The sequence below is a fragment of the Pongo abelii genome, chromosome 23 (genome assembly GCF_028885655.2).
Source record: "Pongo abelii isolate AG06213 chromosome 23, NHGRI_mPonAbe1-v2.0_pri, whole genome shotgun sequence".
Taxonomy (NCBI): domain Eukaryota; kingdom Metazoa; phylum Chordata; class Mammalia; order Primates; family Hominidae; genus Pongo; species Pongo abelii.
The window spans coordinates 38,651,223-38,676,922 of record NC_085929.1 but is presented as its reverse complement, the minus strand read 5'-3'; the positions used below and the strand labels follow the sequence as shown (position 1 = coordinate 38,676,922).

The following is a 25,700-nucleotide window of genomic DNA, read 5'->3' as shown; positions in this document are numbered from 1 at the left end:
GTGGTTGACTCAGTGGGGGGTGCGGGGCAGGGGGGATGGGTTGGATGCACTATAGGGAGCTACACTGCCCGAGGCGAGGGGGAGATGGGGGCGCCATCGTTGGCTACACCGCCTGTAGTTGGGGGCGTGTAAGGAGCAGTAGTGGGTGTTGCATTGCTCATGGCGGGGGAGGGTTGGGTGCGTTATCCCGGGCGTCATTTCCCGCAGCGGCTGGGACAGTGGAGGGGCTTGTTGGGGGCGCTATCCATGGCTGCACTGGTCGCCGCGGGGCACGGACTGGGGGCGCTACCTGGGACATCAGTGCCCATGGTGGGGAACTTGTTGGGTGTGTTATCCGAGGCATCACTCCCCATGACTGGGGGCTGGTTGGGTGCGCTAGCCATGGGCTGCACTGCCCACAGCCAGAAGCGTGTATGGGGCATTATCGGGGGCGGACTGCCAGTGGCTGGGTGGGGAGGCGGGTTGGATGCTATGTGGGGTTGTACTGCCCGGCAGGGAGTGAGTTCGGTGCGCTATCCGGGGTTGCACTGCTGGCGGTGGGTGGCAGATTGGGTGCCCTATCGCTGCACTGCCGCGGCGAGTACCGGGTTGGCGGCGCTATCCTGGGCTACACCGCCGGTGGCGGGGGGGCGTTTTAGGGGCGCTATCTGGTGCTGCACTGCCCGCGCAGGGGTTGGATTGGGTGACCTACTCCAGGCGTCACTGCCCAAGGCTGGGGGCTGATTTGGGGCGCTATCCCGGGAGTCATTTCCTGTGGCGGGGGACTGGTTGAGGGCGGTATCCGTGGCTGCACTGCCCACAGCACAGAGCGGGTTTGGGGCGTTATCGCGGGCTGCGCTGCCCGTGGCAGGGGGCAGGCTGCCAGCACCATCGGGTGCTGCATGTACTAGGCACGAACGAGTTAGGGGCGCCATCTGGGACTGCACTGCTGGTGACGGGCGGTGGAGGCGTCAGTGACAGCGGTGGTCTCCAAGAGAGGAGCGGTCCTCCTCTTCCCGGCCACCTCCTCCTGTTTTTGCCCAAGTGCGGCGGGCGCACAGCGTTTCCTGAGCGCGGCAGGGGCCCCAGCCCCGTGGTGCTTCCTGGACCCGCCTCTTCTTGCTCTGTGTTGCAGAGACCGCCTGGGACCCCCGGGCACGCAGTAGTGGACACCACGAGGCCACAGGGCCCTGTGGGTGGAGGCATCAGGAACGGGAACCGGCACTTGTGTGGGGAGGGCTGCCTGGGTTGGAGTTTCTGCTGCTCCTGCCTCCCGAGGAGCGCAGCCAGGATGGGTGCAGCGGTTCCTGTGGAGTGGGAAGCCCGGGCACTGTGGTGTCTGCAGTCCCCACTCCAGGCCCCAGTTCCTGGCCAGCTTGCGCTGAAATGAGAGGCTGGACTTTGAAGTGTGGGTGTGAGTACCTTCACTGAAACCGGCCCCTGCCACCCAGTGGCCAGCATGACAAGGTGGTGCTCTAATGCTACCACTCTGCATCCCGTTCTAGGATTTTCTGGCTTTGTCTGCCCGGATGCCCAGTGCCCTAAGAAGGAGCCACATGCCACATACTGGAGGCTAGAGCCTGTGGCACCATGATTTGCCTCCGATGGAGGTGGCTGAATTAGGCTTCCCAGAGACTGTGGTGTCCCAGTCCAGGATCTGTCTATGTGCTGTATTGTGTGGCCACTGGGACTTTGCAGACACAATGCTGATAAGGGGCCTGAGGTGAGAGACAATTCTGGGTTTTCCGCATGGCTCCAGGGTGGGGTCTTTATAAGGTAAAGAGGAAGGCAGGAGGAGAGTCACAGTGAGAGGAGGAGATGTGGGGATGGAGGGAGAGAGAAGGAGGGAGGAGTCCAGGAAGAGGAAGACAGAAAGGGAGGGAGAGAAGAAGAGCAGGAGAGAGATCTAAAGATGCTGAGCTCTGGTTTTGTAGTTAGAGGAAAGGGTCAGGAGCTGGGGGCGTCCTCTAGAAGCTGGAAAAGTTCTGGAAATGGATTTGTCTCAGAGCCCCCGGAAGGAGCCCGGCCCTGCTGGCACCCTGATCTTAGCAGCCCAGGCCTCATTTTGGACTTCCGACTTCCATACCTGGGAGAGAATAAATGTGTGTTGTTGTTTTCTTTAATTTTTTAGTATTTATTGATCAATCTTGGGTGTTTCTCGGAGAGGCGGATGTGGCAGGGTCATAAGATAATAGTGGAGAGAAGGTCAGCAGATAAACACGTGAACAAAGGTCTCTGGTTTTCCTAGGCAGAGGTCCCTGCGCCCTATAGCAGTGTTTGTGTCCCTGGGTACTTGAGATTAGGGAGTGGTGATGACTCTTAACGAGCATGCTGCCTTCAAGCATCTGTTTAACAAAGCACATCTTGCACCGCCCTTAATCCATTTAACCCTGAGTTGACACAGCACATGTTTCAGAGAGCACGGGGTTGGGGGTAAGGTTATAGATTAACAGTATCCCAAGGCAGAAGAATTTTTCTTAGTACAGAACAAAATGGAGTCTCCTATGTCTACTTCTTTCTACACAGACACAGTAACAATCTGATCTCTCTTTCTTTTCCCCACATTTCCCACTTTTCTTTTCGACAAAACCGCCATCTTCATCATGGCGCGTTCTCGATGGTCGCTGTCTCTTCAGAGCTGTTGGGTACACCTGCAGAAAGGCTGTCACTTCACACTTGGAAGATTGCACAGTGGCCAGGCAGAGGCGCTCCTCACATCCCAGACGATGGGTGGCCGGGCAGAGGTGCTCCTCACATCCCAGACGGGGCAGCCAGGCAGAGGTGCTCCTCACATCCCAGACGGGGCGGCCGGGCAGAGGCGCTCCTCACATCCCAGACGATGGGTGGCCGGGCAGAGGCGCTCCTCACATCCCAGACGATGGGTGGCCGGGCAGAGGCGCTCCTCACATCCCAGACGGGGTGGCCGGGCAGAGGCGCTCCTCACTTCCCAGACGGGGCGGCCGGGCAGAGTCACTCGTGACAGCAGCCATGGGCAAGTCAAACAGGAGCCGTGGGAGAGACTCACCCAGGATGCCCCTCGGCCCCTCCCTGGCCCCACCCACAGTGATACAGGCCTGACTGCTGCTGGTGCCCCCACTTTTCTAACTCCCTACAGAGCAGGGACCATGCAAGAGGGGCTGGGTGGGGCTGGGCTATGTTCTCTGTCTCCACACCTTCCTCTCAGAGAGCAGCTGGAGCCCCAGAACCTGGGAGCCTCACAGAGAAAGTCCTGATGTGGGACCTGGTTTTCCACCCGAGACCCAGGATCCAATAAAGAAGTGTTTCTATAAATGATGCGTTCTCCAAAGAAGGCCAGTGACTTTCTGTGCCAAGTACCTGAGAGAATCGCCATGTCCTAGAACTGCCAGGCAGCCCTAGGTGCACAGGTCACCTGTGCATGTGTCAGAGACCAAATCCCATCAATACTGAGGCCTTGGTTAAGACAGGTCCTCCCTTTTAGTTGTGAAAAGATGCCTGGCTTCAACATTGAGAAAACCAACTCTCCTTGACCAAATGCTTTGCATATTCTCATAGAAATAAGGGAACACTGGTCAGGCACAGTAGCTCACACCTGTAATCTCAGCACTTTGGGAGGCCAAGGCAGGCAGATCATGAGGTCAGGAGATCAAGACCATCCTGGCTAATACGGTGAAACCCCGTCTCTACTAAAAATACAAAAAATTAGCTGGGCATGGTGGTGGGCGCCTGTAGTCCCAGCTACTCAGGAGGCTGAGGCAGGAGAATGGTGTGAACCCGGAAGGCGGAGCTTGCAGTGAGCTGAGATCGCACCACTGCACTCCAGCCTGGGCGACAGTGTGAGACTCTGTCTCAAAAAAAAAAAAAGAAAGAAAGAAAGAAGGGAACACCTATTACCCTCCTTGCACTGCTTCCTGCAGAGCTCAGATACTGTCTTTCACAAGCATCCTGAGCCACCTGCCGGCCTTTGTGTGTGTTTCCTTCCTGGCTTCCAATTTTTTTACGCCTCTGAACCTGCTGTAAGGTGAAGAATCGAGGTGGGCCCCAAATGTAAGACCTCATGAATTTGACGGTGCTACAGTGTCCTGGACAGTCCGGCTCTCAGGGCTGGAGCTGGGTAGAGAAAAGAGGACATTCCAGGGGCCAGGGGCAGGGGAGCTCCAGGCCAAGAGTAGGATTTCAAGGCTAAAGAAACAGAGGCCGTGGTGGGTGGGTAGACGGTCTTGACCAGGGTAGGGACAGAGGGTGCGTCTGAAGGCTCAGCCAGGGACAGCTTCATCCAGGAAGGAGGCAGCAATTGGGGGCCAAGCTGCAAGGAGGAAGAGGTGGGGAGAGAGAATGTAGAAAGGTGTTCAATGACCAAATGCCTGCTGGCCTGTTTCCTCAGGAGACACCCCTGGGAGTCTGGGAGTCTCTCCCCCTGGGCTACTATCCCACTGGGTGCCAGGAATCCCCCCTTACGCACACTAAGAACCCAGAGTGAGTGTCAAATTATATGTTAGCTAAGAAATGAAGAGAGGAGCAGGATTTCTGATTGGCAATGAGGATATTTATTAAGGGTTTACTGGTACAGGGAGAAGGGCTGGATGATTTGGGGTGGGAGGGGATCCCTGCTCTGGGATCCTGCAGCTCCAGGCCCCCATGGGTGGGGCGAGTGTCAGGGGCCTAAGAACATTCTTCAGGGGCCTCTGTCTTCTCCACAGTGCTCTCTTGTGTGTGACCTTACAGCTGTAGCTGCTGCGGGACCTCCACTGGTCGGGTGTCAGGCTCAGGTCGCTTCTGGCTGTGTACTTGTTGCTCTGTTTGGAGGCCTTGGTGACTTCCATACCCTGGGTGATGGGTGCTGTTTGCCTTCCAAGCCACCGTCACGGCTCCCGGGTAGAAGCCACTCATGAGACACAGCAGTGTGGCCTTTTGGCTTGGAGCTTCTCAGAGGAGGACAGGAACAGAGTGACCGAGGGGGTGGCCTTGGGCTGGCCTGTGGGGTGGGTGAGAGGCAGGAGGTCAGCATCCTGTTGTGTACCTGGGAGCCCCTGACCTCAGTGTGTGAAGAGGGGTTAGGCCCCCCCAGTGCCAGTGCAGGACCCCTCAGACATGGTCCACAGTGTCTCAGAAGAGTGTCACACAATGTTCCTAAAACAAATCTCTGTCATTCAGGGAACCTCCGAGCCTGTCCCCTGCCCATCGCCTGTTCAGAAATCCTTTCTAGGCCTTGGGCTTTTGTACAGACAACAGACCCTCAACCGCCTGCCGTTGCCTGCCACGCATCATCCTGACGCAGTCCGGCTCTGGCTGTGTTCTCTGAGCTCTGTGAGCCTCCTGTTAAATTCAGTCTGGGGACTTTTCTTACCTGACACAGCTGCTCTGGGTTGGAGGAGAGTGAGTCTCTCACCTAAACGCTCTGTTTGTTCCCAGATCGGTCTCTCCTGAGCCTCTGCAGTGGGGTCAGGGCCTTTGCTCACCCAAGTCCCACTGTCTGTCCAGGGTTCTCTGTCTGTGGAGTCTGTGTTAGAGACCCTCTGTGTTTAGGGCTGATCTACAGCTTTTCTGCCTTGGGATCTGCCTGTCAGATTTGAATTCAGGAGTTCTTGGTTCTAGGGGTGCCTCCCACAGAGACTCAGCATCCACCTCCCCGAACAGCATGTCCTTCTGTGACCCTTTGCCCGGCTGCTTCATGTCCACAGCCTTCCTCTCTCTCCTGACTGGGCTTCCTGAGTCCCAGGCCAGCACAGAGCTCTCTCCCTGGGAGCCCATGGAAACCTGGAGAGGGCCCTGCACCTCCTACCTTGCTCCTAGCCTGGATCTGGAGTCCCACAGCCCAAAGGACTAGGCCCTGAGACTCTGACTTTTCTTCCCCAGTCTCGGCTTTGAGGGTTCCAAGTCCTTCTAAAGTCTTGCAGGTGGTCACTCCCTCAAGCATCTCATTCTGTCTTCTCCATGGGATGAGGCCTCAGTTTCCCCTGCATAAATTTCATTAGGCAGACAGAAGCCCAGATGGGCGAGGACAGAACAGAGCAAGTTTTAGGGAAGCAACCTGGCCCTGACAGACAGATGGACAGACAGATGAACACCCATAGGTCATCCGGCCTAGTGCCATACCTCTGAGGTCAGAGGTGAAGGGGTCACGGTGACCCACTGAGGCAGGCAGGGATCTGAACAGGGAGGGGAGAGATCTTTGCCCAGGGCCTGGGCTCCTCCAGGGTCTTTCTCCCTTGAGAAATCCTCACCACAAGCCAACACGAGATACAGAAAAGAAGAAAAATAGAAAATTTCTCAGTACCTTAGGGAGAGCAGGGAAGGAGAGGGAAGAAGAGACTCACCTAGGACAGTCAGCCAGGTCCTCCATGAAACACCCCACACTGTGACACAGACTCACAGAAAATCTACTCCCTAGGACCCCCTACGCCCCCCTCCCCAGCCCCCACTTGCAGCCGTGATTCAGGAAAGCCAAACCACTGACCCCGGTGCGCATTTGCTCAGCAGAGAGTCCACACGTACCTGCCTGCCCTTCTCAAGCTGAGATGGGACAGTTGACCCCATGCATGCAATGACAGGACATCTGGAAATGCAGAGGCCAAGGAAGTTCGTGTCTTGATCAGGTTTTGCCTTTGACTGTGGCCCAGGAATCGGGGGAATGAGCTCTTTGGAGGGCATTTGCTTCCCTAAGGAGGGAAGTGGCATGAAAGGGGACAGGGATTCTCTACACTATAGGGTTGTAGTAACCCTGATCTCTTGGTGTGACCACAGAGCAAGAGCAGGGAGGCATCCTCAGGTGTCCCCAATGCCCCAGAGAAGGGGCAGCTTGGCCCAGAGTCAGCAGCCATGGGAACGTCCAATCTGACCACAACCACAACTCCAGGGGTCTCCCTTCCATCCTCCCTGGTGTTGTCTTAGTTTGGGATGGGTCTCACCAGGTGCTAGTAAGAAAGTCCAGCCTCAACCTCCAGGGAGAAGTTGGAAACAAGCCCCTATCACACTCTCAGGGTCTCATGTCCATTTTTGGTGTGTTTGGAGTGTCTGACTCAAAAGGACTGTGTGAGTAGCAGCTGGAGTGTGATCTCTAAATCCCGCTTCCAACCCAAATGTCCATCAATGATAGACTGGATTAAGAAAATGTGGTACATATGCACCATGGAATACTATGCAACCATAAAAAAGGATGAGTTCATGTCCTTTGTAGGGACGTGGATGAAGTTAGAAACCATCATTCTGAGCAAACTAACACAAGGACAGAAAACCAAACACTGCATGTTCTCACTCGTAGGTGGGATTTGAACAATGAGAACACTTGGACACAGGGTGGGGAACATCATACACCGGGGCCTGTCGTGAGATGGGGGGACAGGGGAGGGATAGCATTAGGAGATATACCTAATGTAAATGACGAGTTAACAGGCACAGCACTCTAACATGGCACATGTATACATATGTAACAAGCCTGCACGTTGTGCACATGTACCCTAGAACTTAAAAGTATAATAATAAAAAAAAAAAATGAAGTAAAAAAAAAGAAAAAAAAAAAGAACTTGGCTTCTGGACTGTGGGTGTGAGGAAAGAAAAGCTCTTTGCAGCCAGCACTGTGCCTTTAACCACCCTCTGGGTGAGTCCGGGGCTGTGCAGGGTAGGCATTTTCCTGGATATGGGTATGAGAATGATTTCCTTTTATAACATTAATGATGGGACCCATATCTTTACATTCGCTAAGATTTCTGCTGCAGAGCCACGGTGCCCATTTTATGCTCTTGCAGATTCAATTATCGATGACCAAGGCTTCCTGAGTCTCTATCCTGTGATTAATCTTGGCATTGACAAATCTACAGTTTCTCCTGAGCAGGGCAAATAAACTTTTAGCCACACAACCATTTAGACAATCACTTTATGCTCAATGCTAGAAAGTTTTCTGCTTGCTACAACATAATGGAACAAAGTTACAGCAGAAAAATATGGAACATCTCAAACCATGAATGTCAATTAAGTAGATTAAGAAGAAATTGCCTTTTAAATACTAAAAAGTATTGTTACAGTTGTCCTTTGGGTTTTATGGGCCGTGGCTCCGTGTCCCTCCCACACCTGAGTGGCTTTTGCTGCCTCTCTGTGCCCTGGCTGCCTCACCCTGCACCGTGCTACTGTCTCATTGACATCACATCTCTTCTGCAAATCTATCTCGCTGTCTGTCTGTTCCTTCTTCCCTGGAGCAGCTGAAAGGATCATCTTGTGAATTTGACTCATTTCCTAAGTCATTCTTACACTCTTCATGTTGTATCCAGCCTGGTTTTGGCAGAAAGTTTTTCTCACCAGAGGATACACCAGGGCTGAACTCTGTCTTTACATGTGGATGTGGACTGACCCAGAATCCAGCAAAGAGCAAACCCCAAATGATTGCTTTATGACCGGATCCAATTCATTCCAATCACGTAAAGTTAACCTGGCTCCCTACACACTGTCTCCCAAGCCTTGTTTTCTTGCTCAGACACTGAATCCCGAGGAGTGATCTCGTCCCACTGTACATCATTTTTTAATAGACCTAAATGTAGGTCTTTTAAAAATATACATACAAAGAAAACAAATCTTCATTTAATATGTGATACACTTTAGGAGGGGGAAATAGATTATATTCAAGTTATTTGAAATTTGAAAACAAAGCTGTTATTTTATGAATTAAGTACAAATTAATCACTAACCTGGCCATTTCCATGACACCTGCAGATTCATCAGTTCTCTGGGTCAAGACCTGAGTCTCAGCCTGGAGGACATTATGTTAAGCAAATAAATCAGGTCTGGAAAGATAAATACCGCGTGTTCTCACTCCCATATGGGAGCTAAATGAAAAATGCTGAGCTCACAGAAGCAGAGCATAGAATTGTGGGTATAGAGGCTGGGAGGGTAAGGGGCAGGGGAGCTTGGGGAGAGGTTGGTTATTGGATACAGAATTACAGCTAGATGGGAGAAATGGGCTTTGGTGGAGGCTGGGAAGGGTAAGGGGGAGGGGAGCTTGGGGAGAGGTCAGTAATTGGATATAAAATTACAGCTAGAGGGGAGAAATGGGCTCTAGCACAACTGTGGGGTAAATATGGTCACTTACACATGATTGCATATTTTCAAAAAGCTAAGAGGATTAGGAAGGCTCCCATCACAAAGAAATAATAAATGTTGGCCGGGCACGGTGGCTCACACCTGTAAATCCCAACACTTTGGGAGGCCGAGGCGGGCGGGTTACCTGAAGTCAGGAGTTCAAGACCAGCCTGGCCAAAATGGTGAAACCCTGTCTCTACTAAAAATACAAAATATATATATATAATATATATATAAAAAAATAATAATAATTAGCCAGGCATGGTGGCACATGCCTGTAATCCCAGCTACTCAGGAGGCTGAGGCAGGAGAATTGCTTGAGCCCAGGAGCTAGATGTTGCAGTGATCCAAGTTTGTGCCACTGCACTCCAGCCTGGCTGACAGAGCAAGACTCTGTCTCAAAAAAAAAAAAAAAGAAAGAAAGAAATGTTTAGAGTGTGCTAATTATCCCGACTTGATTATTACACACTTTATGCATGTATCAAAATATTACTGTGTGCCATAAATATGTACAATTATTCCATGTCAACTGAAAGTAAAGAGGAAAAAAAAGTAAACCAAAACAAGACCTGAGTGTCTCAGAGTCCTCTAATCCCATGAGGAATCATACTTAAAGCTGACCAAAATTAGGTCTTTATTTTTAATTATGCAAAAAGAGAAAATTCCTTTAATATGTGCCAAAGGGGATAGGGAAAATGATAAGATTATATTCAAATTATTTGAAATTCGAAAACAAAGCAGTAAAGATCCCACTACACAGAAAGGCATGAAAATGAAAAGATTCGGGGTTGATTCAAATGGAAGAAAGCACAACTCACTTCACAGGTAACAATTTTTATTTGAGAACACAGGTTTCACAAGAAAATCATCTTTTTTTTTTAATTGTGACTTTTATCTTAACAGTCTGTGAAGTACTCGAGGTCCAAGAAGTTTAATGGTCACTTGTCAAAACAGTCATTATTCAATTTTTTTCCTATGAATTAACTTTTTTCAAAACCAGAAGTAAACCAATGAAAATAAGTAAAAATTACCTCGAATTTCCTCAATTACCTTTGAGTCCGATGTATATGAATTTAAACCATTTTGTAAAACTGCAAATCCAATCATACTTAATACTTTAGGTTTCCAAGCAAAGCTTGAAGCCTACAACGTATTACAGGAATTATCTTTACTGACAACTGATGGAAACATCTCTAAAATAAGCTTTTGAAGTTAGTACACTAAGCCTAATTTAATCTAAAGGCAATTTAATCTTACCTTCATATGAAAGAAAAATACACTGTCAGGATGAAGGATTTACTGAAGTTACCATTAACTGGAGAAATATCACCAGTAAAAACCTAATTCCCTGTTATAATTAAATCAAAGCCTCATTAGGTTAGAGGGTGTGGAAGGGCGTGACCCAGTGGGAGGTGGGAATCTCACCAATAAAAGGCCGTCGTGTGCCCCTTCCCCACAAGACCTGAGCTCCCAGTGGAAGCAGCTGCAGGACAGAGGAGCTTCCAGCAGAAGAGGTGAGCCTATGCCTGTGTGTGTGTTTTTCCTCCTTAGATTTCTAGAAATGGGGATTATGACTTGGGGGGATGAATGAGAGAAATTCGTAATTAATGAATTCAACAAAGGCCGTCTGCCTCAGAGTTGAAAACCAGTCACCCTGGACCCCCAGTCTAGGAGTGGTGGCAGTCAATTTGGTATTCATTTCCAAGGCTGGAGAAGGATGTGATTTTTTTTTTTTTTTTCGGTGAGGCAGGGGCTTAACTCTGTTGTCCAGGTTGGAGTGACCTGGTATGATCTCTGCTCACTGCTAATTTTTCTATTATTTGTAGAGACGGGGTCTTCCTGTGTTGCCCAGGCTGGTCTCAAACTCTTCGGCTCAAGGGATCTTCCAGCCTTGGCCTCGCAAATTGCTGGGATTACAGATGTGAGCTACTGCATCCAGCCCCTCTTTTTTTTTTTTTTTTTTTTTGAGATAGTGTCTCACTCTGTTGCCCAGGCCGCAGTGCAATAGCAGGATCTTGGCTCACTGCATCCTCTGCCTCCCAGGTTCAAGCAATTCTCCTGCCTCAACCTCCCAAGTCTCTGGGATTACAGGCGTGTGCCACCACGCTTGGCTACTTCTTTTGTATTTTCAGTAGAGATGGGGTTTCACCCATCAGGCTGGTCTCGAACTTTTGATGACCTCAGATGATCCACTCACCTTAGCCTCCTAAAGTGCTGGGATTACAGGCATGAGCCACCGGGCCCGACCTCCCAGCCCATAATTCTTATGTTCATCAATCAATCTCTTGCTCGGGCTCCCCAGGAGGAGGTGAAATGACCCCAGCTTGCTGTTCCTCACATGGGTGCTGCCATGTCACTGGCTCAGGCTCAGCTGCTGGGTCACCAGGAGAATGGACCCTTCCTCCACCTCCGCTCAGAACACAGTGATGATTCGTGACTTTCTTTCCCAATAGAACTTCAAATCTCTGAAGATGGGGGGTGGGGGGATGTGCTTGAGTGTTTGTACTCATGGTCTTGTTCTTGGAGTGACAAAGCTGGAACACAATACCTCTATGAATGAAAAGGTTGTCACTTGTCACAACTAACAGGCTTTCACCTCACGGAAATTTTCTTCCCTTGTGTACTTTTCCCCTGGCAGTGGACATGGCTGCACTCTTCCAAGAAGCAAGCAGCTGTCCCGTCTGCTCAGACTATCTAGAGAAACCAATGTCCCTGGAGTGTGGATGCGCCGTCTGCCTCAAATGCATCAATTCACTGCAGAAGGAGCCCCATGGGGAGGATCTACTTTGCTGTTGCTGTTCCACGGTCTCTCAGAGGAACAACCTCAGGCTCAATCGAAAGCTAGAGAGGCTGGTTTCCCACATCAAGGAACTGGAGCCCAAGCTGAAGAAGATTCTGCAGATGAACCCAAGGATGCGGAAGTTCCAAGGTAAGGAATCTGTATACCCTGCCCCCTTCCCAAGAACAGACCAAGAAAAATCATTTGTGCCACTGGCCCCTCATTCCATATGGGGATTAGCTGCTGTCTGGCACCTAAAATTGAGATGCTTCTTCATCAGATTCTCAGCCCTGACAACACATAGAAACACCTGGTGATGTCAAAAACAGAAACAAACAAAAACCCGATGTCTATGTCATGGGTTAGACAAGGGATTCTCTAAACTTAGTGTGCTCAGATTACCTGGGGATCTTGTTAAAATGCAGATGCTGAACTGGGAAGTCTCAGGATTGATCCCGCTGGCTTAGGGACTTTGCTGAGTAGCAAAAATATAGATCAACTGAATTTGAATTTCTCTCTAGCAAAGGTTCCCAGGACTCTGACATTAAAATGGGCCTGGTAATTCTAATGCACGGCGAATATTGGCACCCATTGTACAAACGACCTCACCCCAGGGTTGGGAAGAGTTTGGAATGGAGCACCTATGGTGTTTGTTTCTGTGAGTGTGGGGAGAGTTTCAGACAGTGGTCTCCTCATCCATGCGCCATCGGCTTCAACAGTGGTCCTGGCTACAGAAAATACTATCACTCTCCATAACTCTGGAGAAAAGGGACATTTACATGAAGAGATTATGGTCAGCCTGGGCACAGAATTACACCTATAAATGGTAGTGGGCCACTATGATGTCCCCAACACTGGTAGCTTCTGCCCTGACATCCATGATCTCTACTCATCCACCTACCCATACCTGACTGTGTCTCAGCCAAAATATGGAGGACAGATTCACCCTGTCCAAGTCATGTTTGGAACCCTCTTCCTCCTTCCTTATCCATGTCCATTCATTTCATTCCCTAATTCACCGTCAAACAACAATCAATCTCTTCAAGTCTTACTGTAGTCTATAAAATCTATATTGGTGATCATATCAGTTTTTTGACTTAAAGGATCATACGTTCTGTAGATTTTTTTTTCAGAATGTTCTGGACAATTAATTTTCTCTAGGCCAGATCACACTGCCTCCTTCCTCTGTCATCACATTGTCAGCTGCAAATATATCCCATCTGCTGTCAGAACTGTGCACAATTAATTTGTTGACAGACATGGAAAACAAAGGCCTGGAATCATGCTCTAGATACTATTTAAATTGAAGCAAAAAAATGTGGAAACAAACATCATTTAATATCGACCACTTGCATTGTCTTACCATTTATTTGTTCACGCATCAAGGTGGTAGAAATGGGGTCATGGTGTCTGCCTTCAGAGACCCTCCACTCTAAATGAAGAAAAGTCCGATGAAGCAAACACGTGACATAAAGTAAAATAATTGCTACTGTGAATAAGAGTCGGGTATTGCCACAAAGCATACCTATGAGAATTTGAACTAGTCAGCGAAGTTACCTCATGAAGTTTGGATTTTGGGGGAAGAAGAGAATTAAGGAAACTAAAGTCAAGAGATATTTGGGCCTTTGAAGTAGAGGAGAGGCATGGGGTTGGCTTCTGTCGATTTGCTGAGCAACTTTTTTCCTTTTCACAGTGGATATGACCTTGGATGCCGACACAGCCAACGACTTCCTCCTCATTTCTGACGACCTCAGGAGCGTCCGAAGTGGGCGCATCAGACAGAATCGGCAAGACCTTGCCGAGAGATTTGACGTGTCCATTTGTGTCCTGGGCTCCCCTCGCTTTACCTGTGGCCGCCACTACTGGGAGGTGGACGTGGGAACAAGCACAGAATGGGACCTGGGAGTCTGCAGAGAATCTGTTCACCGCAAAGGGAAGATCCAGCTGACCACAGAGCGTGGATTCTGGACTGTGAGTTTGAGGGATGGAAGCTGCCTCTCTGCCAACACGGAGCCGCTGACTTTCCTCTTCGTAGACCGCAAGTTACAGCGAGTGGGGATTTTTCTGGATACGGGCATGCAGAACGTTTCCTTTTTTGATGCTGAAGGTGGTTCCCATGTCTATACATTCAGGAGCGTCTCTGCTGAGGAGCCACTGCGCCCGCTTTTGGCTCCTTCAGTTCCACCTAATGGTGATCAGGGTGTCTTGAGCATCTGTCCTGTGATGAACTCAGGCACTACTGATGCTCCAGTCCATCCTGGGGAGGCCAAACAAACCCCCACTGCAAAAAAACAAAAAACAGGCTAAGAAAATTACTTGGATGGGTAGACTTAGGAACTCTCTACTTGGTAAAAGCATTATACAAAGTCACAGGAGAAAAATATGGGATATTTCTTGATTATACTTAATCCAATTTGATTAGATTATAAATTGAGTCCTAAGTATTAATTATTGCCACCATCAAACTCATTGAGTCTTATGGTTCACATCTTGTTTCCTATAGAAATGTCTTGTATTCTGGGATCAATTTCCAAATGCTTTACTTTTTTATTTCTGTAAGTTCAAATTAATGTATTATAGAAGTTATGAGTTAAATAAACATTGGAATATCACCTAATGGATTATGTGACTTTCTTTCCTCAGCCTCCTAAGTAGCTGGGATTACAGGCACCCACCACGAACCCCAGCTAATTTTTTGTATTTTTAGTAGAGACAGGGTTTCACTATGTTGGCCAGGCTGGTCTCGAACTCTTGACCTCATGATTCACCCGCCTCAGCCTCCCACAGTGCCAGGATTACAGGCGTGAGCCACTGCACCCAGATGGAAAAATTAGCTGGGCATGATGGGTGCCTGTAATCCCAACTACTCGGGAGGCTAAGGCAGGAGAATTGCTTCAACCCGGGAGGCAGAGAGATTGCAGTGAGCAGAGATCGTGCCATCGCACTCCAGCCAGGGTGATAAAGCGAGACTCTGTCTCAAAAAAAAAAAAAAAAAAAAAAAAGGTAGTTATTTGGTTGTGGGTGGGTCAACATTAGCTGTATTATCCTCCTGTTTCCTTATTTTTGTCCTGTCAGTTTTCTGTAATATCTTACAAGGCAGTAATGAGAGGGCTTAGTCTTGGGACAGCACCCAGGGGGACATCCAGAGAGGAGTCTGGCGTTCTACCCAGCAGGGCCATTGAGAAGGTGGAGACGAACATGGTTCTCTTTGCTGCAGAGGCTCAGCCTTTACATCCATGAAATGGGGCCGGAAAGAGTGGTGAGAATCAGGACCCTTAAGTTTCCTTCCAACTTGTAGGTTGTGATTTGGGGTTGGGGTGGCTGTGATTAAGTTCCAAAAGAACACATTTATCTGCCGCAAGGTGGCTCTGTCCCAGGCCTGGCCTGGCCACCCAGCAGCTCTGGTGAAGGCACCTGTGCTGGAAACACTGAGGGGGGGCCTGACAATGCCCAGGACTGATGAGGAGGGCTGGGAAGTGCATCTCCCAAAGCCACCTCACCTGCTGTCAGCTACCCTGGGATGAATGTGTCTCTGACCTCAGGCTGTAGGGGCACAGGGTGGGGGCTGAGCCACATGAGTGAGGGAGAAAGTAGGGCCTGGTGAGATGGGGTCTAGGGTAGCTGAGTCCTGTGAAAGCCTGTTCCTGCCTGTAGCCCTCAAGTCACATTTACCCTGCCTTGACCTAGTGTCCCCTGGCCCCGATTCCTAACTGAATAGGATTCTGACACAGCCTCCATCAGACAACCAATGGATGCCCATTCTGTGCTGGGGATGGTGCCCTTCTCATTCCAAGACTAGAGATGATTCAACAGCTTGTGATTCTCCCTCATTTGGAACCCCACTGGGCCCAATCTGTTTTCCATTGCCAATGCTCTGCTGCTAAAAGTATACCATATCAAGCATCCTCCCTAAAGACTGAGGGCCCATCGTGGAAGAGGAGGGCACATGAGATTGTAAGAGCTGGACTGGGGGTGGAGGCCAAAGCAACTCTATCTTGGGTGCTGATATTTGCCGTGTTGGCCTCTGATGAACCCCTGTTCCAGGAGGCCTCTAAGAGTTCCAGTTTACCTGTTGTTCCTGCGTAAGAGCAGGTACTTGCCATGAATCCTGCCTTTTGGTCAAACAACCTTGATGTTACTCTACTTCAATCATCCTACACATCCCTTGTAATTCACCCTTTCTATATAGTATATAAGCCCTAGAGGGTCTGGGGGATAATGGTGCAGGGATTCACTATCTTCTCTTACCACAACTGGAGACATAGACAGGGCTTCTGTTCATAAGTCCCTATTAAATGTTTCTAAGAAAGTGGATTTGTCAGCTTCTTTCTTCAGCCTCTCAGCCTCCTGGGACTTTTAGGGATATGTTTTCACAGCCCTGTCCCCTAAGAAACAGGGATTCACTGCAAATGTTGAAAAACGAAAGGTTCACCAAAAGCATTCAGGAGTAGCTACACTTGTGTCAGACAAAATAGACATTAAGTCAAAAAACATAAAAAGAGACATAGCAGGTCGTTATATAATGATGAAGAGATCAAAGCAGCAAGAGGATATAACAATTATAAATATATATGCACCTAACTCAGGAGCACCCAGATATAGAAAGTAAATATTATTAGAGCTAATGAGACTCTAATACAATAATAATTAGGGAATTCAACACCCCAGTTTTAGAAATGCCTAGATCATCTAGGTAAAATAAAATAAAATCATGTAAAATAAGTCAGATTGAAGCTGCATTATAGGCTAAGTAGACCTAACAGATGAACAGCTGCAGAATCTACATTCTTCTCCTCCACGCATGGGATCCTTTCCAGGATGGACCACATGTTAGGTCACAAAGCAAGTCTCAAAAATATTTAAAAATTGAAATCATATTAAGTAATCTTCTCAGACCACAATGAAATAGAACAAAAAATCAATAACAAACAGAGTTTTGGAGCCTACAAAAAGAAATAAGTTAAGTCACATGCTACCGAACCATTGGGTCAATGAAGAAATGAAGATGGAAATTGAAAAATGTCTTGAAACAGATGCAAATGAAAACACAATATACCAAAATCTATGGTGTATAATAAAAGCAGTACTGACAGGGAAGTTAATAGCAATAAATGCTGACAGCAAAAAAGTAGAATGCTTTCAAATAAACAAGCTAACAATGTACCTCATAGAACTTGAAAAGCAAGAACAAACCAAACCCAAAATGAGAAGAAAAGAGATAAAAAAGATCAGAGCAGAATTAAACAAAATAGAGACTTAAAAAACTCACAGTGAAAGGAAAAGTTGGGTTTTTTGTCTTTCGTTTTTTTGTTTTAGACAGGGTCTCGCTCTGTCACCCAGTCTGGAGTGCAGTGGTATGATCCTGGCTCACTGCAGCCTTGGACTCCAGGCTCAAGCAATCTTCCCACCTCAGCCTCTCAAGTAGCTGAGACTATAGGTGCACACCATCATGTCCTGTGAATTTTTCCATTTTTTGTAGAGACGAGGGTCTTACTGTGTTGCCCTGGCTGGTCCTGTACTCCTGCTGCAAGCGGTCCTCCTACCTCAGCCTCCCAAGTGCTGAGATTACAGGCATGAGCCACTGTGCTCAGCCAAGAAGTTGATTTTTTGAAAAGATTAACAAAACTGACAAACTGTGAGCTAGGCTAACTAAGAAAGAAGAAGAAGAAGAAGACCCAAATAAATTAAGAAATCAGAAATGAAAAAGGAGACATTACAACTGGAAACCCAGAAATACAAAGGATCATTAGAGACTATTATGAGTGACTATATTTTAATACTGACAAATTGGGAAGCCTAGAGGAAATGCACAGATTCCTGGGCACATATAACCTACCAAGATTGAATCAGAAAGAAACAAAAAACCTGAACAGACCAATCGCAAATAATAAGATTGAAGGCTCTCAAATTGGAAAAGAAGTCTTATTGGCCTTACTTGTAAATGATATGATCTTATATTTGGAAAAACCTAAAGACCGCACCAAAAAACTGTTAGAAATGACAAACTTAGTGAAGTTTTAGGATATAAAATCAACACATAAAAATCAGTAGCAACTCTATATGACAACAGAGAACAACCTGAAAATGGTGAAATCCCATTCTTTGCCTATTCCCACATTTATTCCCAGTATGGCAGCCAGAGGTCGCCCAAGGAGAGCTCGGGGTGTAAATTGACTTGGTGAATCTCTCCGGTCTCTCTTTTATTTCTATTTTGAATGCCCACTTTGGACACTCCTGAGGTTATCAGAAACAATGTTTCCAGCACAGGTGCCTTCACCAGAGCTGAAACAATGAGGTTGTCGTTGGATGTATCAGTATACAATAGAAATATGATGTGACTCATCTATGTAATTACATGTTTTCTAGTAGCCACGGTGAAGAAAGTGAAAAAAAATCAAGTCACAATTATTTTAATTGGCAAAATGTTTTGCCATTTAAACATGGGTTTACACGATGCAGTTTTCAAAGATCATTTTTGGGGGGCAGTGGGGTGGTCTCCCTATGATACCCAGGCTGGTCATGAACTCCAGGGCTCAAGCAATCATCCCGTTTCAGCCTCTCAAGTAGTTGGGACTGCAGGTGCCTGACACTCAAATATCTTAACGAGATAATTAGATTCTTTTTCAGCCTTTCAAATCCAGTGTGCATTTAAATAAATGTATCCACACATTTGTTTATAAATGTATATATACACATTTAAATACGTAAACTTTTATATTTATATATATTGCGATGCAATGGAAACAGTAAAATTATCAAAGTTTTTAAAAATCTTAGTATTAATACTGTAACTAACAAAACGACGACAAAAACAGGATCTTGTAAGGCTCTGCTTGATTGTATGTGAACAGTTTTAGGGTTTCTTTTAAACCAAACTTCTAAATGTGCATTTTCACAATCTTGGAGAAAAAGTCCCTTTAAATAAATGGTCACATGAGTGTGATTTTAGAAAAAACATCTTAGTTTGATAGATTTCTTTGATCAAAACATGAGGAGATATTATTCTCATGAGAAAACTACTTGACACTAGCTCTATTCATAGATTAATCTTAATGCCAGATATTTCGTTGTAACAGTTTCAGCCCTAATCCTGAATCTTTTTATTTTTCCTAAGCAGATGGCTACAGAAATCCCAAATCTTATCAACACCCATAATATACATGGCCTAATTTAGAATGAGATGGCAATATTAGTCTATATCAATTTTAAAAACCCTTAAGTTAAAATAATCTTTACTTGGGGTAACCTGTTTACAACCTCAGTTAAAATTACGGCATAATTAAATGAAAATCTCACTGGATTAAGGAAGATAAGCAGGATGTAAATGAGGGGGGAGGAGGGGCTCTTGCAATAAAAACCCCTTGTAAGTGGCGCTCACTCACAACTGAGCTGTCGGTGGAAGCTGCTGGAGGCCAGGGGAGAGCCTAGTGGAGGAGACACACATCCAGGCTTATGTAGTTTTTCTTGACTTACTAGGTTCGTACCAAGGGCAGATATTAGAGAGCAAGGGCTGGAGGATGGAGTCACTATGAATTCGGCAACATTGTTTGAGGCCAGCTCAATGCCAGGCACAGTGTGTGCACTTAGAGAGATCCTGGGTCCTCTTCTAGAAGCAGACAGCAAAACTTAAATTTTCAGTACCCAGTCTGGAGAAATGACAGTCTTCATTTTCCTTAATCATAGTGTGGCCAGCTCGATGAGATGATGGAGTTTCTCTCTTTGACCTATTCAACCTCTCAGCTACTTAGGAGGGGTTTTTGCCACAGCCAGATTAGAACAATTTTGCAGGGGATAGGGGTGTTGGAGGTTCTCCAAGTCTAGTCCATAGCTGTCCAGTAGAAATATAATGTAATCCACATATGCAATTATAAGTTTTCTAGCAGCCACATTAAATTACAAAATGTAAATTTTAATACAAAAAAAGTGTTATTTCAGCATGTGATCAATCTTTAAAAGTTCCTTTTTTTTTTTTTTTTTTTTTTGAGACAGAGTCTCACCGTGTTGCCCAGGCTGGAGTGCAGTGGTGCGATCTCAGCTCTCTGCAACCTCCGTCTCCCGGAGACGATTCAAGTGATTCTCCTGCCTCAGCCTCCTGAGTAGCTGGGATTACAGACGTGCGCCACCAAGCCCAGCTAATTTTTTTTTTGTATTTTTAGTAGAGATGGGGTTTCACCATGTTGGTCAGGCTGGTCTTGAACTCCTGACCTCGTGATCTACCCACCTCGGCCTCCCAAAGTGCTGGGATTACAGGCGTGAGCCACCACACCTGGCCAAAGTTCTGAACAAGAGAACTTACATTCTCTTTTTCTCATACCTCTTCAAAATCCAGTGCACATTTTACACTGAAGGTGTGATACCCTAACTTGCATTAACTTCATTGACTCTCTCTTAGCTAAGAAAGCCGGACGGATTCCATTCGGCTCCTTCATTTGCAAGACATTAAGGGCTCCTTACCCACTCCCTCCCTCAAGGACTTAACTTGTGCAAGCTGACTCTCAGCACATCAAAGAGTGCAATTAACTGATAAGGTACTGTGGCAAGCTATGTCCACAGTGCCCAGGAATTCGCTCAGGTGATAGTACTCTAAAGCCCCCACATTTGTGTCTGGAGCCCCCACTCCTATCACCTTGTGATGAATTTAAAGCCCCTGCACCTGGAACTGTTTGTTTTCCTGTAACCATTTGTCTTTTCAACTTTTTTGCCTGTTTTACTTCTGTAAGATTGCTTCAGCTCAATTCCCCCTCCCCTCTCTAAACCAAAGTATAAAAGAAAATCTAGTCCCTTCTTCGCGGCTGAGAGAATTTCGAGCGTTAGCGTCTCTCGGTCGCCGGCTAATAAAGGACTCCTGAATTAGTCTCAAAGTGTGGCGTTTCTCTATAACTCGCTTGGTTACAACAAAGGCACATCTCAATTCCAATAAGCCCCATTTGGGGTGCTCAAGAACCACATGTGGCTGGACCGCTGGGCCCAGACCCTTCACAACACCAGCTTCTCAACTGAAGAATCATGTCCTTCATTCCAACTAGCATTTCCGATATTAGAAGTTCAAGGCCGTGACTCTTCTTATATGTATTTTATAGTGTTTTTATCACCTATCACTAGTGATTGTTTATAGCAGGCACGGATATGTCTCTATGCATGTAAAAGTGAAAGAGCCCAAAGGAGTATTGTCATTCAGTTCATTGAACTCCAATATCATGTACCTTTTCTGCAGACACCGGCCATGGCAGAACATTTTAAAGAAGCAAGTCGATGTGACGGCTGCCTATCTTATCCTGAAAAACCCACTTACTAGCCAGGCACATTGGCTCACGCCTGTAATCCCAGCACTTTGGGAGGCTGAGGTGGGTGGATCTCGAGGTCAGGAGTTCAAGACCAGCATGGCCAAGATGGTGAAACCCCGTCTCTTCTAAAAATACAAAAATTAGCCAGGTGCTGTGGCAGTGCCTGTAATCCCAGCTACTCATGAGGCTGAGGCAGGAGAATCGCTTGAACCCAGGGGCAGAGGCTGCAGTGAGCCAAGATGGCACCACAGCACTCCAGCCTGGGCAACAGAGCAAGACTCCGTTTCAAAAAAAAAAAGGAAAAGCAAAAAGAAAAAAAATAAAAACCCACATACCTAGAGTGTGGATATCTCTGCTGCTTCCACTGTATCAGTTCACTTCCAAAGGAGCCCAATGGGGATGATGTATTGTGCGCCATCTGCTCTGTGGTCACTATAAAAGACATCAGGCCCCATCTCCTGCTGGGAAAACTGGTCTCCAAAATCAAGGAAGTAGAGCCCCAGCTGAGAAGAATTCTATATTAAAACCCAAGGATGCGGAAGTTCCAGGGTAAGAAATCTGTATAACCCGCACTTGGCCCACCAACAGACTTGGAAAAAGCAACTGTTCAAAAGGCTCTCTATTAAATAGGGGCATTAGCTGAATTCTGGCACCTAAAATGTGTATGCCCACCAAACAACAGTTCTCAGCTGTGAGTATAGATTAGAGACAACAGAAGATTTTGAAGAAAATAGAACATTTAGGTCATACCCTAGACCTGTGCTGCCCGGTATAGTAGCCACCAGTGGCTATGGGGCCCTTGAAACATGGGTGTACCCCATGTGGAAGTGACAATAATTCTGGATATATGGGCTTATAATATGTTATTTAAAGTATTGTTGAATTTTTTTTAATGTCTACAGAAAAATTTAAAATTACCTGGAGATCTTTTATAAAATGCAAATTATCATTCTATTGGACTAGGCTGGTTGAGAATCTGGATTTCTGACACACACAGACACACACACACATACACACAAATTTTTTTGAGATGTGGTTTCATGTTGCCCAGGTTGGTCTCAAATTCCTCGGCTCAAGCGATCCTGCCACCTCAGTCTCCCAAACTGCTGGTATTACTGACATAAGCCGCCGTACACAGCCTGATCTAATAATAGTATAATAAGTAGTTTTTCCATCATCTAGAATATTCATTAGATATCTATATTTGAACAGAGTCTGCTAAATTTTATGATTTTGAGAGTAAACAACAGACATGGTTTCTGCCTTCAGGGATCTTATGTACTAAAAGAAAAAATGTTGAATAATCAAAATTTAAAAAGAATGCTTACTATGAACAAGAGGGATTTGTTACAATTCTATTTCAATCTTCTGTAAGAAATTCTACGGAATCAGGGAACGCAGGGAAGTTTCTATTTGCTGATTTACCTTTTTTCTTTCCACAGTGGATATGACGCTGGATATTGATACAGCCAACAATCGACTCATCATTTCTGAAGACCTGTGGAGTGTCCATTATGGATTTCTTAGAACCGCAGAGAGTATGCCGAGATTCAAACAAGTCATCTGTGTCCTGGGCTCTGCTCGCTTCACCTCTGGACGCCATTACTGGCAGGTAGACATGGGGACAGGCAAATAATGGGATTTGGGTGCCTGCAAAAATCTGTTAATCGACAAGAGAATTGTGTTGTCTTCAGAACTTGGCTTCTGGACTGTGGGTGTGAGGAAAGAAAAGCTCTTTGCAGCCAGCACTGTGCCTTTAACCACCCTCTGGGTGAGTCCGGGGCTGTGCAGGGTAGGCATTTTCCTGGATATGGGTATGAGAATGATTTCCTTTTATAACATTAATGATAGGACCCATATCTTTACATTCGCTAAGATTTCTGCTGCAGAGCCACGGTGCCCATTTTATGCTCTTGCAGATTCAATTATCGATGACCAAGGCTTCCTATCTGTCCTGTGATTAATCTTGGCATTGACAAATCTACAGTTTCTCCTGAGCAGGGCGAATAAACTTTTAGCCACAAAACCATTTAGACAATCACTTTATGCTCAATGCTAGAAACTTTTCTGCTTGCTACAACATAATGGAACAAAGTTACAGCAGAAAAATATGGAACATCTCAAACCATGAATGTCAATTAAGTAGATTAAGAAGAAATTGCCTTTTAAATACTAAAAAGTATTGTTACAGTTGTCCTTTGGGTTTTATGGGCCGTGGCTCCGTGTCCCTCCCACACCTGAGTGGCTTTTGCTGCCTCTCTGTGCCCTGGCTGCCTCACCCTGCACCGTGCTACTGTCTCATTGACATCACATCTCTTCTGCAAATCTATCTCGCTGTCTGTCTGTTCCTTCTTCCCTGGAGCAGCTGAAAGGATCATCTTGTGAATTTGACTCATTTCCTAAGTCATTCTTACACTCTTTATGTTGTATCCAGCCTGGTTTTGGCAGAAAGTTTTTCTCACATACAGGATACACCAGGGCTGGACTCTGTCTTTACATGTGGATGTGGAGTGACCCAGAATCCAGCAAAGAGCAAACCCCAAATGATTGCTTTATGACCGGATCCAATTCATTCTAATCACATAGAGTTAACCTGGCTCCCTACACACTGTCTCCCAAGCCTTGTTTTCTTGCTCAGACACTGAATCCTGAGGAGTGATCTCATCCCATTGTACATCATTTTTTAATAGAACTAAATGTAGGTCTTTTAAAAATATATATACAAAGAAAAAAATCTTTATTTAATATGTGATACATTTTAGGAGGGGGAAATAGATTATATTCAAGTTATTTGAAATTTGAAAACAAAGCTGTTATTTTATGAATTAAGTACAAATTAATCACTAACCTGGCCATTTCCATGACACCTGCAGATTCATCAGTTCTCTGGGTCAAGACCTGAGTCTCAGCCTGGAGGACATTATGTTAAGCAAAATAAATCAGGTCCAGAAAGATAAATACCGCGTGTTCTCACTCCTATATGGGAGCTAAATGAAAAATGCTGAGCTCACAGAAGCAGAGCATAGAATTGTGGGTATAGAGGCTGGGAGGGTAAGGGGCAGGGGAGCTTGGGGAGAGGTTGGTTATTGGATACAGAATTACAGCTAGATGGGAGAAATGGGCTTTAGCGGAGGCTGGGAAGGGTAAGGGGGAGGGGAGCTTGGGGAGAGGTCGGTAATTGGATATAAAATTACAGCTAGATGGGAGAAATGGGCTCTAGCACAACTGTGGGGTAAATATGGTCACTTACACATGATTGCATATTTTCAAAAAGCTAAGAGGATTAGGAAGGCTCCCATCACAAAGAAATAATAAATGTTGGCTGGGCGTGGTGGCTCACGCCTGTAATCCCAGCACTTTGGGAGGCCGAGGCGGGAGGGTTACCTGAGGTCAGGAGTTACAGACTAGCCTGGCCAAAATGGTGAAACCCTGTCTGTACTAAAAAAAAAAAAATTAGCCAGGCATGGTGGCACATGCCTGTAATCCCAGCTACTCAGGAGGCTGAGGCAGGAGAATTGCTTGAGCCCAGGAGCTAGATGTTGCAGTGATCCAAGTTTGTGCCACTGCACTCCAGCCTGGCTGACAGAGCAAGACTCTGTCCCAAAAAAAAAAAAAAAGAAAAGAAAGAAAGAAATGTTTAGAGTGTGCTAATTATCCTGACTTGATTATTACACACATTATGCATGTATCAAAATATTACTGTGTGCCATAAATATGTACAATTATTCCATGTCAACTGAAAGTAAAGAGGAAAAAAAAGTAAACCAAAACAAGACCTGAATGTCTCAGAGTCCTCTAATCCCATGAGGAATCATACTTAAAGCTGACCAAAATTAGGTCTTTATTTTTAATTATGCAAAAAGAGAAAATTCCTTTAATATGTGCCAAAGGGGATAGGGAAAATGATAAGATTATATTCAAATTATTTGAAATTCGAAAACAAAGCAGTAAAGATCCCACTACACAGAAAGGCATGAAAATGAAAAGATTCGGGGTTGATTCAAATGGAAGAAAGCACAACTCACTTCACGGGTAACAATTTTTATTTGAGAACACAGGTTTCACAAGAAAATCATCTTTTTTTTTTTAATTGTGACTTTTATCTTAACACTCTGTGAAGTACTCGAGGTCCAAGAAGTTTAATGGTCACTTGTCAAAATACTAATTATTCAATTTTTTTCCTATGAATTATGAAATTTTTTCAAAACCAGAAATAAACCAATGAAAATAAGTAAAAATTACCTCGAATTTCCTCAATTACCTTTGAGTCCGATGTATATGAATTTAAACCATTTTGTAAAATTGCAAATCCAATCATACTTAGTACTTTAGGTTTCCAAGCAAAGCTTGAAGCCTACAACATATTACAGGAATTATCTTTACTGACAACTGATGGAAACATCTCTAAAATAAGCTTTTGAAGTTAGTACATTAAGCCTAATTTAATCTAAAGGCAATTTAATCTTACCTTCATATGAAAGAAAAATACACTGTCAGGATGAAGGATTTACTGAAGTTACCATTAACTGGAGAAATATCACCAGTAAAAACCTAATTCCCTGTTATAATTAAATCAAAGCCTCATTAGGTTAGAGGGTGTGGAAGGGCGT

At 45.9% G+C, this 25,700-nt stretch overlaps 1 protein-coding gene and 1 pseudogene across 1 annotated transcript; one reads left to right on the top strand and one right to left on the bottom strand.

The window, feature by feature from the left end:
- Window positions 1-558: 558 nt before the first annotated feature.
- Window positions 559-14,418, top strand: LOC100455919 (ret finger protein-like 2). The gene is made up of 5 exons (XM_054543364.2): window positions 559-1,393; window positions 1,485-1,702; window positions 10,396-10,541; window positions 11,666-11,956; window positions 13,500-14,418. The coding sequence occupies exons 2-5, from the start codon at window positions 1,584-1,586 to the stop codon at window positions 14,111-14,113; spliced, it is 1,170 nt and encodes a 389-aa protein (XP_054399339.2). The 5' UTR covers window positions 559-1,393; window positions 1,485-1,583; the 3' UTR covers window positions 14,114-14,418.
- On the bottom strand, window positions 4,621-6,301 carry LOC134761221 (immunoglobulin lambda constant 3-like; annotated as a pseudogene).
- Window positions 14,419-25,700: the final 11,282 nt, after the last annotated feature.

Bases quoted from the DNA above. Each gene is read 5' to 3' on its own strand.
- LOC100455919 (XM_054543364.2), top strand. From the start codon at position 1,584: ATGGAGGTGGCTGAATTAGGCTTCCCAGAGACTGTGGTGTCCCAGTCC. The intron at 1,703-10,395 runs GTGAGAGACAAT...ATTAAATCAAAG, and splicing joins ATGCTGATAAGGGGCCTGAG to CCTCATTAGGTTAGAGGGTG. The intron at 11,957-13,499 runs GTAAGGAATCTG...TCCTTTTCACAG, and splicing joins AAGGATGCGGAAGTTCCAAG to TGGATATGACCTTGGATGCC.